Source organism: Felis catus, chromosome D3 (assembly GCF_018350175.1).
Source record: "Felis catus isolate Fca126 chromosome D3, F.catus_Fca126_mat1.0, whole genome shotgun sequence".
Classification (NCBI taxonomy): domain Eukaryota; kingdom Metazoa; phylum Chordata; class Mammalia; order Carnivora; family Felidae; genus Felis; species Felis catus.
In genome coordinates, this window is record NC_058379.1 from 53632243 (window position 1) to 53645260 (window position 13018).

Sequence of the window (13018 nt, forward strand, 5' to 3'; positions counted from 1 at the left end):
ATACTTTTATAAAATAAAAAACATATTTTGGGAAACTGAAATTTAAAAATACTAAAGATACATAAAACACAAGCCCTCATTTTAAAAGTTATTAAATATACTCAACAGACATAAAATTACTCTGTCAGATTTCTATACAAGCTTCTGAAAATACTTCTCTCAATTTCTATACTTAATTCAGCATGAACTATTAATAAACAGGGTCTCAACAACCTTTTTTTGGAGGAAGTTAGAAGGTGAGGAAGGTAGTTCAGCTCAAGAAAAATGTAAGGGGCAGTTGCATGGGGTGTGGGACATTTATTTTATTTTATTTTATTTTATTTTATTTTATTTCTTAAATGTTTACTTATTTTTGAGAAAGAGAGAGTGCAAACAGGGGAGGTGCAGAGAGAAAAGGGGGGACAGAGGATCCAAAGCAGGCTCCGTGCCGACAGCAGACAGCCCAATGCCGGGCTTGAACTCCTGAACCATGAGATCAAGACCTGAGCTAAAGTTTGATGCTCAACCAATTGAGCCACCCAGGCGCCCCTAAATGAGGATTTTGAACAGAGTCATGGCATGAGCTGATTTAAAAGGATGACTCTGGCTGCTGTGTTGAGAATGGACTGCAGTGGGAAGAGCAGGACCAGGAGAGTGAGTTAGGAGGCCAGTGTAATAATCCAGCAAAGAGACCAGGACCAACCAGCAAGGGAACAGTGGAGGTGGTGAGTGGTAGAATTTTAGATCAGTATGAAGGTGTAGCTAACAAGATGGATTCAATGTGGAGTGTGGGAGGAAGTGAGGAGTCAAGGCTGAGTGTAAAGTGCTTGGCTTGAGCCAAGGTTGGGGTTGCCCTAATTGAGATAGGAAAGACTGGGAAGGTGGAATGAGGAACAAGGTCAGTTCAGGCATTCCATAACTGCAGGCCAAGTCTGGGACAACCAAGAGATGTTGCATAGGCGATTGGATATGTGAGTCTAGAGTTCAGAGGAAGATCTGAGCTGTAGATAAATGAAACTGGGAATCATAAACATATCCTTGATATAAATCCATGGGGCTGGATGAATTTATTGAGGAGTAAGTGTAGTCAGAAAAGAATAGAGGTCCAAGGACTGAGCAGTGGTACGTACCAACATTTGGAAGCTGAGACATGAAAACCTGAAAATCAGGGGCACGTAGGTGGCTCGGTCAGTTAAGCATCCAACTCTTGGTCTCAGCTCAGGTCATGAGCGCATGGTTCATGGGATTGAGCCCCACATTGGGCTCTGCACTGGCAGGGAGGAGCCTGCTTGGGATTCTCTTTCTCCTTCCCTCTCTGCCCCTTCCTTGCTTGTGCATGTGCTCGCTCTCTCTCAAAATAAATACATAAACATTAAAAAAGAGAGAGAGAGAAAACTTGTAAAAGAAGTAGCCATAGGGGTAGGAAGGAAACCATCTGGTGTCCTGGAGGCCAAGTGAGTGCAAGAAGCACTTTGGAGGGAAGAGGGATCCATTGAATCTAGTGATGCTTGAAGGTCTGGTGGATGAAGATTGAGAATTGATCACTGGATTTAGTAATGTGGAGGCTATTGGTGACCTTGAGAAGAGCAGTTTCAGTGGAATGGTAGGTGCCAAAGCCTAATTAGAGTGGTTTGGTGATCGATCATAGATCATAGGCGCTAGAGGAAAGAAGCATAGGAATTCCTTTGATGTAGTTGGGAGGCAAAGCGAAAGAGAGAAATTGGGACAATAACAGGAAGGAGAAGTGGGATCAAGAGAGTTTTCTTATAAGAGAAGAAAAATGGTGTATGCCACATGGTTATGGAAATGAACCAATAGTGAGGGGGAAACTCATTCATGGGAGAGGAGAGAATTTCAGAAGCAATGCCCTGGAGTGGGAGGAAGGTGCTGGAATTTACAAGCCCGGATTGGGGAGTGGAGGGAGGATTGGCCTTCGCTAGGAGAATGGACAGTTTATTCATTTCACAGGATGTAGAGCATTAAATGGGCGCAGATGCAGGTGAATTGAAGAAGTGGAATATTGTGGAAGTTCCTAACTGATTGCCAATTATCATTGACATATTTGACCTGTGATTTGACTTCAAGATGAAACTTGGAAGTTTAAATATGAGCATCCAGACCCCTGATGTTAAAGCAAGTGTATACAGAATGATTCCTCTTCCCCGTGTGCTTGGGTTAAGCATCACTTAAATTCAGGTGATTAGAATCTCTTGTACCATCAAGGTCCAAACACTCTGGAGAGCCATTGCTCTAATAAAAGAATGCTACTTCCTACATTGCTGTTCCTTAAAAGTCTGGCACTTAGTAGATGTTTAATATTAGTTGAATTAATGAATGAGTCTAAAATAAAATGCAGATTGAATACTTTGGTGAATGTCCCTCAGGCAGGAACAACCACTCTATAGTGACAGCCAACGGATGTTATGTAGTTGAGTAACAGATAGCAGTTCCATCATAGTTTTTGAACTCCATTATTTTTATGAGGTTACTCATCTGTCCCTGTATTACTGAGAATTGCAGAAAGATGTGATTAAGCTGGCCTGAAATATGCCTCCTCTGGTGGTTGGACTGCTCTGTGTTTACTTAGCAACATTAGTATTGTCATAGGCAAATTAAATATTAGTGATATGTTAAATTATGTATTCTCTAACAAACAAAACCTAAATAATGTAGCAGATTGAGTTTTATGCTGAGATTTTCCTCAGAACTTGGCTGCGGGCCTGTGGACCAGGAGCATTGCAGAATCTTGGGTCCCAGCTCACATCTACTGAATTAGGAATTGTTTTAATAGGATGTTTAGGTGATTGATAGCCATGTTAAAGTTTGAAGCATGGCTTTAGCCAACCTTATTTAATTGACAGTAAAATACAGCAAGTTGAGGACAGCATTTGAAGGTTAAAGAGAGGCACCCCTCTAAGATTTTAAGTTAAAAAAAAATAGAATTTTTCTTTAGGGGGTTAAATTTTATTTATTTATATTTTAATGTTTATTTATTTTTGAGAGAGAGAGAGAGAGCACAAGTTGGGAAGGGGCCGAGAGAGAGGGACACGCAGAATCCAAAGCAGGCTCCAGGCAGTAAGCACAGAGCCCGACGCGGGGCTTGAACCCACAAACTGTGAGATCACAACCTGATCAGAAGTCAGTTGCTTCACCGTCTAAGCCACCCAGGCTTCCCTAGGGGATTAAATTTTAAATCAACACATAATGTGGTATAGAGATATGCAGAGTCAGGTTTTGGAAGCTGAACCATTCCTGGGATGGACTTTGAGTGGAACCTAATTGAATACATAAATACATCAAAGGAAATCTTAGGGGCAGTGGGTGGCTGGAGGGTTTATGCTCTAAGAATAGCTGTACTCCGGCCTGTCCAGGCTGATGCTTGTAGGTGAAGAGGGAGTGGGGTGTGTGTGGGTGTGTGTACGTGTTTATTGCCCTACACTGGAATGTTTTAGCCTAAGATTCTTATCACCTTGAATAACAATAGCAATTCCCCTTATTCTATTCACATTTTCAAGCTCACCAAGCCCGCTCAAGATTTTCATTCAGCTTCCCATCGGCATGCCCACAGTGAGGCAGCTTCTTGAGAACAGAAATAAAATGTTAGATCTACCTCATGTTGCCAGTGGCTCTTCCAGAGTCCCATTTGGGACGATGTCTGGATACTTCTTTTGCCTATTTAGCCTTAGACCCCATGGAGTCCCTAATGCATCCCTTCCCTCCTTACTATACATAGGGTTCAGTTTTACCTCTTGAGATTGGGTACATAATTGTACCCGGTGTCCTCAGCAAGCCTTTCCTTAGTTTTCTACAATGCTTTGCTGACCTCTTCATTATAAGGGTCTTATTGATAATCACGTAATTTCAGGAAACAGCAAGGAGTTAATAAAATAACTCTTGGGAGCAGGGTGTTTAAGTTTCCATCTGGTTTCAGAGATCTTAGAGTCATTTCCATATGAATGAATCCATAATTCATTTCTTCAGGAGCTGCAAACAACAAGTGATGTAAATGAATGTGGAGGGTGAGTACTCCACAGGATGGGGGCATTAGCCCACATGACCACAGGGGAATTGAGTCCAGACTTGGAGGAGACTAGCTTTTCACAAAAAGTCAGAAATTTGGGTTTAGTTGTAAGATCTGATTTTAAAGCAATGGCAACTCCCTCAGAATTTTTAAAAAATATTTACTTATTTTTAGGAGAGCGCAAATGGGGAGGGTCAGAGAGAAGGGGACAGAGGATCCCAAGCAGGCTCTGCACTGACAGGCTGACAGCAGCGAGCCCTGTGTGGGGCTTGAACTCATGAACCGCGAGATCATGACCTGAGCCCAAGTCAGACGCTCAACTGGCTGAGCCACCCAGGCGCCCCTCACTCAGAATTTTTGAAAACATTGAAGTAGTTTTTAAAAAAATACAATGCCTTCTATCCTTAGCTTCTGTCTTTCATCCAATTTCTCTTCATTCTGATTATGTCTTTTATGATTGATCATTCTCAACCACCTTATGAAGGTGGGGAGGGGGCAGACAAATAGGAATCGCTTATTGTGTTCATTTCTATCCCTTGGGTTCTTTCAGAAGGATACAACAGTGTTATTGATGGGAATGTTGGGCCCTGCCCAGAAAATTCTCCTTTGATCCATTCCTCATAAGTGATTTAGTTATTTCAGTTTACTGAGTAGCTACTATGTGCCTGGGGTGGGGTAGGAAGGAGGACTGCAAGATTCTGAATGGTTCTGGGGCGCCTGGGTGGCTCAGTCGGTTGAGCGTTCAACTTCGGCTCAGGTCATGATCTCACAGTTTGTGAATTCTAGCCCTGCATCAGGCTCTGTGCTGACCGCTTGCTCAGAGCCTGGAACCTGCTTCGGATTCTGTGTCTCCTTCTCTCTCTGCCCCTCCCCCGCTCACGCTTTGTCTCACTCTGTTTCTCAAAAATAAATCAATGTAAAAAAATTTTTTTTTAAAAAAGGATTCTGAATGGTTCTGAGCTGTATGTATTTCGGTGCTCTTCTTCATGCAATGTTGTTGTTTCCAGTCTATTGTCCCTGGGGCATTTAAAAAAAATTTTTTTTAATGTTTATTTATTCTTTGAGAAAGAGAGAGAGCATGAACAGGGGAGGGACAGAGAGAGGGAGACACAGAAGCAGGCTCCAGGCTCCCAGCTGTCAGCAGAGAGTCCGACGCAGGGCCCAAACCCATGAAACACGAGATCATGACCCAAGCCAAAGTCAGAAGCCCAACCGACTGAGCCACCCAGAAGTGCCATCACTGGGGCATTTTTGTTTTGTTGTGTTGTTTTTCAGTTTTATTGAGGTGATACAGTACAATTCACACAGTGTACAAGTTGATGGATTTTGGTAGTTATCTATAATCCTATAACTACCTCCACAAACAAGACCTAGTACAGTTAATTACATTACCCTAAAAAGTTCCTTCAAATTCTTTTTTTTAAACATTTTTGTTAAAATTTTTATTTATTTTTGAGAGAGAGAGAGAGTGCAAGCAGGGGAGGGGCAGAGAGAAGAAGACAGAGGATCTGAAGGACTCCAAGATGGCAGCAGAGAGCCCAATGTGGGGCTCGAACTCATGAACTGTAAGATCATGACTTGAGCTGAAGTCGGATACTTAGCTGACTGAGTCACCCACGTCCCCCTCCTTCACCTTGTTTGTAGACAACTCCCTTCCCAACCCCCTGGCTCCAACAACCCCATCTGCTTTCTGTAACTACGTTTTGGGATCCTACAATAAGTAGTCTTTTGTGTTTGACTCATTTTACTTATTATAATAGGGCATATATTTGTTGTCATTTGGTATGTCATAAGTCCCTTTGCCTCACTTCCAAAATAAATTCTAAATCTGTCCGCTTACACTGTCTATTGCCTCTTTGCTGGCCTAAGCCATCCCCCTCTCTTGAACTTACTCTTCAATGACTTAAACCTAAGCTCCTCACTCTTAGGAGGCTCTTGTACCTCTGTAATCTGCTCTTCAGGGACCCCAAGTGATCTATATAATGTAAGTCAAATTGCATCACCCTCCTTCTTAAAACCCTCCAGTGCCTTCCGATGACCCTTAGTTATGGCTTTATGGTCGTCTCCTGACCCTTTACTCCACTTCCCCATATCTCCAGGTATTCTCCCTGGGACCTCCTGCCTTTCAGGCATGCTGGCTTTCTATACCTCAGCAACGTCGTCCCTGTCTTTTGTACTCTTTGTTTTCAGCTTGGAAAACCATTCCCAGATCTTCCTCAGAGTGGTGCCTTCAAGTATCATCTCAGGGACCACCCATCTAAATGCTCTCTCTGCCCCACCCAATTTTTATTGTCAACTGTTTTCTTCTCGAAGCATTTATCATTTGCCGGTCTCTTTGTTTACCTGCTTATAGCCTCTCCCATTTCCAGAACTCTGAGAGCAGGGACCTTCGGCACTGCCACGATTTCATCTCAAACACTAACTGACAATAGTAAGCAATTACTAAAAATGTCACCAGTGCATGAATGTTTGTATGGGTGGGTCTTGGGAGGTTTGTGCAGATTTATGCATTCTCTCATAAAGTCTTCTCTATAACCATGGATTAACTTTTCTTGCTAAAAGCGATGGTTATAAAAATTCCTTATGGAATTTTCTCTCTTCAACCTTTTATTGTATTCCAAATTGTTTTGCGCTCTTTAAATTTATTTAAGTAGGACGCCTGGGTGGCTCAGTTGGTTAAGCGTCCAACTCTTGATTTTGGCTCAGGTCATGATCTCACGGTTCGTGAGACTGAGCCCCATATCAGGCTCTAAGCTAGTAGCAAGGAGCCTGTGAGCCTGCTTGGGATTCACTCTCCCTCTCTCTCTGCTCCTCCTCCCCTGCTCATGTGCATTTGTGCACGCACACGTACTCTCAAAATAAATAAATAAACTTAAAGAAATTTATTTAAGTAAGCATAAATGCAGCATAATCTTTTCTTCAGATGGAATTTGGATGTCCTTAAAAAATATTTTTAAAAATATTTTTTTCGGGGCGCCTGGGTGGCTCAGTCGGTTGGGCATCTGACTTCGGCTCAGGTCGTGATCTCACGGTCTGTGAGTTCGAGCCCCGCATCAGGCTCTGTGCTGTCAGTTCGGATCCTGGAGCCTGCTTCAGATTCTGTGTCTCCCTCTCTCTCTGCCCCTACCCACTCATGCTCTGTCTCTCTCTGTCAAAAAAAAAAAAGAATAAACGTTAAAAAAAAATTTTTTTTTAACGTTTTTCTCTTCATGTTCCATTAAACATTTCAGGTTTCTCATCCTCCAAACATTTCCCTTCCTAAATTTACAGCTAACTTTTTCTCAGGAGTGAACAAACTTTAAGTCATAGTAAGATGGTTAATTTTCCCTAACGTTTTTTCCCCTAACGTTTTATTATGAAGAACTTCACACCTACAGCTAAATTGGAAGAAATTGTGCAGTGAACACCTAGATATCCACCAACTAGATTCTACAATTGTTAATTTTGCTATATTGCTTTTATCTCATTTTATCACATACCTATCCATCATTCATCCACCTTACTTTTGGATACATTTCAGAGTAGATTACAATAATCAGCACACTCAATTCCTTCTTCTCTCAACATACATAGTACTAACCAGACTTCAGTATTTGTTTATGTTTTTTCGGGGTAAATTACACCTGTAGTGAAATGAATACCTCCTAGATATAACCCCTATTGAGGTACAGAAATGTTCGTTACCTCCAGATAGTTCCCTCATGTCCACATATCGCCAGCCGATCCCTGTCTATGTATCCCCCATGGGCAACCATTGTTGTGAGTTTTTTCCTATCCCATAGATCAGTTTTGCCAGTTTTAGGACTTCATATAAGTAGAGTTTATACAGGATGTGCTCTGTTGTGTCAGGCTTCTTTCGCTCAGTATATCTTTTTTTTTTTTTTTAATGTTTATTTATTTTGAGAGAGAGTGAGTATGCGCATGGGGAGGGCCAGAGAGAGAGGGAGACAGAGAATCCCAAGTAAGCTCCATACTGTCGGCACAGAGCCCACCTCGGGACTGGATCCCACAAACTGTGAGATCATCACCAGAGCTGAAATCAAGAGTCAGACGCTTAACCCACTGAGCCACCTGGGCACTCCTCACTTGGTATGTCTTTGAGATTCATCCATATTGCTGTGTGTATTGTAATTTGTTGTTGTGTAGTACTCCATTTGGGGAATATGCCTCAGTTTGTTTATTCATTTTCTTGTTGCTGACACCTGGGTCATTTCAAGTTTGGGGCTGTTATGAAAACATTCCTTATTAATATTCTTGTACAAATAGACATATGTTTTCACTTCTCTTGAGTGAAACCATGGGCTTGGTATTGCAGGACCAAAGGGTGCCTATATATTTTGTTTTACAAAAAACTACCAGACCATTTATCCTGAATGATTATAATTGATTAACTTTTTTAAAGAATCATTTATTGTGTAGGTAATATGGTTATAGGGTTAAACTTGAAATTCGACGATGAAAATCTCCTCCTTCTACCACATACCCACCTCTTCTTTCCAGTTCCCATTTCTCCAACGGGTAGGTAAATGTTCTTTTTTTTTTTTTTTTTAATCCTTCTAGATGCTTTTATACATCTACAAATTATAAATAGCTTATACTATATACATAGTTCTACACTTTGCTTTCCAAGAGGTTGTATTTTTGAGTTATCTTGCTTTTGTACCTTGTTACATAGCTTATATATATACACACATTACCTAAACCTGAATATCCCAATATGGATTCTAATTAGATAACTCATATAATGCTTGATCACTTGTATACTTCTTATGCTAATGTACTAGAGTAAGGATATTAAATTCTCCAGTTCACAAGATTTGAATTTGATAACTGTACCTTTAAGGGGAGAATTTTAACCTCAGATTTAAAAAAAATTTTTTTTAAGTTTTTATTTATCTTAGAGAGAGAATGAGAATGCTTCTGGGGAGCTGGGGATGGACTGGGGAGAGGCAGAGAAAGAGGGAGAGAAAGAATCCAAAGCGGGCTCCAAGCTGTCAGCGCAGAGCCCAATGGCTAACTAACCGCTAACCTCAGACTTTTTTGAACTAAGTAGTTCTGCAATCTTATTTCTGCACTCTAAACATGAGACTTAAGTTGCAGTGGGATCAAGTTCATTTCCTTATTGGTAACACTTTAAAAACTCGTGGTTTTTATGTACTCAAAACCAGCAAGGTCTGTTTGTTCCAAGACACTTTAGCCTTGATGTGTGTTCTCCATTTAATAATCACTTTTGTTAAGATGAGGACAACTAATTGACTGACCTACCAGATTTGCAATGAATATTCTCTCATATAATGCAATAACGTCGATGTATGCTCATTTGAGAGTTTCCTGCCACGTCTTTCATTGTGTAAATAATGTAGGGGAATTATAGTTGAGGGACTTGGTTTCTTTTAATGCCTGAAGTGTGCTACTTTTCATGAATATCTCCTAGGCATTTCCATTGTAGTTATCAGTTGTAGTTACAAAAACACTTGCAAGACCCACAAAATGACTATAGAAATGTACTCTGTAAAGCCCACTGGTTTATACGAGTACACCCACAGTCTCAAAGTGTTGCTGCTTCTGCTGGTCACTGGGAGGAACTGAGATGACTTAAAAAGGACTACAGCTCTTTATTGACTCACATGGGGTTTGTTCTGGTAAAGCCATCCTAAATTAAAGTCAGTCGAAAATGCATTTAATACACCTGACGTATTAAACCTCATAGCTTAGCCTAGCCTGTAGCCTACCCAAATATGATCAGAACGCTTACATTAGCCTACAGTTGGGCAAAATCGTCTAATACAAAGCCTGTTTCATAAGTGTTGAATATTTCCTATGATTATTGACTGCTGTACTAAAAGTGCAAAACAGAATGGTCATATGGGTGTAGGATGGTTTTAAGTGTATTGGTTGTTTCCCTGAGTGACTGACTGGGAGGGCCCGGCATTGTAAGAGAGCACCATACTGCATATTCCTAGCCCAGGAAAAGATCAAAATTCGAAATCTGAAGTATAGTTTCTACTGAATGAGTATCGCCTTTGCATCACTATAGTCAAACAACCGTAAGTGGAACCACTGTAAGTTGAAGACCTTCTATACAGACTTTTGAGCCCCGGCCAAAACTACCTGGGGTTCAGAGTGTGTAAACTTGGCAAGTTCTTACACCTCTGTGAACAACCTCAGTTTGCCTCCAGTCAAGTGAGGAAAAGGCAGAGCAGCATTTTAGGGTTACTCTGGGAGCTAGGTGAGATCATGTCTTTTAGGGTCCGCCACAGGGCAGGGCACCAATATTAGTCTTCTGTTTGTCTTGGTATAAAACTCAAGTAAGTTGTGAGGAAAGGGGAAGATTTTTAGTTGACTAAAAACAAAAACAAAGCATCATCCGCTTGTTCCTAAATTAAACGAACCGAAGGTATTGTGTCAGAAGTATAACTTGAGCATATGGACCACTTGAAATAAATACCCTTCAAAAGTACACTCTGAGAACCACTTCTTGGGAACTCAAAGAAGTGCAAGGGCAGAATGTGCCTTACAACTTGCAGTTAATCAGCTGTTAATCACCTGAAGCACAGAGAAGGAAAATACAGCAGAGGACTTCGATCTCTTGATTCTGATAGGAATTTCTCTTGAAAGAACGGTTACTGAATTTTGAGTCGGAAAACCCAGCTTAAGACCAACCAAGTTCAGGTACTTTCTACAGTTGTGACCTTGCAGAAGTAACTTAACCCTGATGTGCCTCAATTTCCTCTTCTAGAAGTGGCAATAGTGATCTTTCCTAGGGGTTTGTTAAGGTCAAATGAATTAAGGCACTTGGAAGTGTTTTAAAGTGTGTTAAAAATAAAAAACAAAAGGGGCGCCTGGGTGGCTCAGTTGGTTAAGTGTTTGACTTCGGCTCAGGTCATGATCTCACTGTTCGTAGGTCCGGGCCCTGTGTCGGGCTCTGTGCTGACCGCTCAGAGCCTGCAACCTGCTTCAGATTTTGTGTCTCCGTCTCTCTGTGCCCCTTCCCCGCTCGTGCTCTGTCTCTCTCTGTCTGAAAAATAAATAAAACATTAAAAAATTAAAAAAAAAAACACCAGTGTACGAAGTTTAAAGTTACTTCGAATAAAAAGTTACTAAACAACAATAAAAGCAAAACATCTAGGAAAAAAGAAAGGGTAGGGATCTAGACAGATCTGGGATTCCAAATAAAGAGCAGGACAATCCCATCAAGTTGTTGCTGAATCGGTCTTTATGTCAGTCTGTTTAGTGTTCATCTTCTAGAGAGAGGGTTTACTGAGTCTGGCCCATTCCAGGTGCTCTTGTCTTCAGCAGGGGATTGTGGGCACCTTGACTGAGGTCCCACCAGATTGTGTCTCATATAAGAGGTGTAGTTCCTGCAGAGCAAAATCAGGATGCTATTGCAAGAAAGAGGAAATGGATGTTGGACAGGCATAAACATCAAGCAGATGCCTCAAGAACAATGCAAATGTCAGCATCCTTTGTGCGCATATAACAATTAAAAAAATGTTTTTAAATGTTTATTTATTTTTGAGAGAGAGAGAAAGCGAGCGGCAGAGAGAGGGTCAGAGAGCGAGGGAGACACAGAGTCTGAAGCAGGCTCCAGGCTCTGAGTTGTCAGCAGAGAGCTGGACACGGGGCTCAAACTCACGACCTGCAGTATCATGACCTGAGCCAAAGTTGGACACTCAACCGACTGAGCCACCCAGGTGCCCAGACATTACGATTAGTTTATCAGAATAATAACATGTATGGTATTTTGCCTCCTTGACTTCTTGCTACTTTCTTCTCTAACATACAAAATCCCACAGAGCAAAGACCTATTTTCTCCCCGAATTCCCCCCCAGAATTAAAGAAAAGAAAGAACACATTAAGTATCCTTTGGGTTATGGTTTTCATTCTGTTTATGGGAATTCTATTCCACTACTTTGTGTTCTTTTGTTTCAGTGCAGGCAGTGCATGAAGTGAGTTGTGACTCCAAAGAAGTCTTATGCGAAAGCAAGAGACTGTCTGCCAAGCAGGGGATGCAAATGCACATTGCATTTGGTAGTACAGCTCCTAGCATGCAAGGTGCCGTGAAAATACAGCGTGCACAAACAAACACAGAGTGGTGGCTCCTTTATACCTTTTCAGGAGAGTGATGTATTCTTGGTTTCTTCTGGGTAGATTCTGCCGTTCCTGTATCGCTACCAGTCTAAAGAACAATAAATGGACCTGCCCTTATTGCCGGGCATATCTTCCTTCAGAAGGAGTTCCAGCAACTGATGTAGCCAGAAGAATGAAATCAGAGTACCAGAACTGCGCTGAGTGTGACAGCCTGGTAAGTGGCCCTCTGCCCGTGCTCACGGTTCCCGGCTTGGACTGCTGAGGAAATTGTTACGCAGCTGATCATTTCACCCATGCCTTTGTCTTCATCCTACCCTGACTTTCTAAAGTTTATTGTCTCTGCCTCTCCCCTTCCTTCTCTCTGTTCTCATATGTGTAGGCTGTGGTGCAATTGGCCCCTGACTCCTACCATCACCTAATTTTTCAGACAAATGCTTTCACCCACCGCTTCCATTTCCTCCCTTCCCGTCGGTCCTGTGACCTCCCCCCCCCCCCCATCATGTTGCCTACTGGCATAATTCCAGTGGCATATTTCCTCCTGTATTCTGGACTTTGCAGTGTTTCTCTCCGTTGATCACATCTTTCTGCGGGTTTCCTACTAGCCTGGTTAGATCATGTGAGGTGTCAAAGACCATGGGAAGATTCTAGATTTTATCCTAAATGCAGTAGTGAGTCACTGAGTGTAAGCTTTCGATCAGGTTTATATTTTTAAGATACTGCTCTGGCATGTGAGCGCAGAATGATTTGGAGGGGGCACATCAGGATTGGTGAAGCCAGTTCAGTGGCTATTGGGATGGCTAAGGTAAGAAAGGTGGGTTAGGGCGAGAGCGTTAGACAAGGATAAAGGATTGTTTCAAGGGGTGTTTAGGAGAGACAGTGGAAGGAAATCGGTAACTGACTGGATGTGGGGGTGAGTGAGAATATAAA

General features: G+C 41.8%; 1 protein-coding gene across 2 annotated transcripts in view; it reads left to right on the forward strand.

Annotated features, from left to right (window-relative positions):
- RNF125 (ring finger protein 125) overlaps positions 1–13018 on the forward strand; it is a 59310-nt gene that overhangs the window by 8233 nt on the left and 38059 nt on the right. For both annotated transcript variants that reach the window (XM_003995101.6, XR_006588232.1), the window contains exon 2: positions 12152–12305. In XM_003995101.6, the coding sequence (XP_003995150.1) occupies positions 12152–12305 (154 nt within the window). The remainder of the gene's footprint in view (positions 1–12151; positions 12306–13018) is intronic.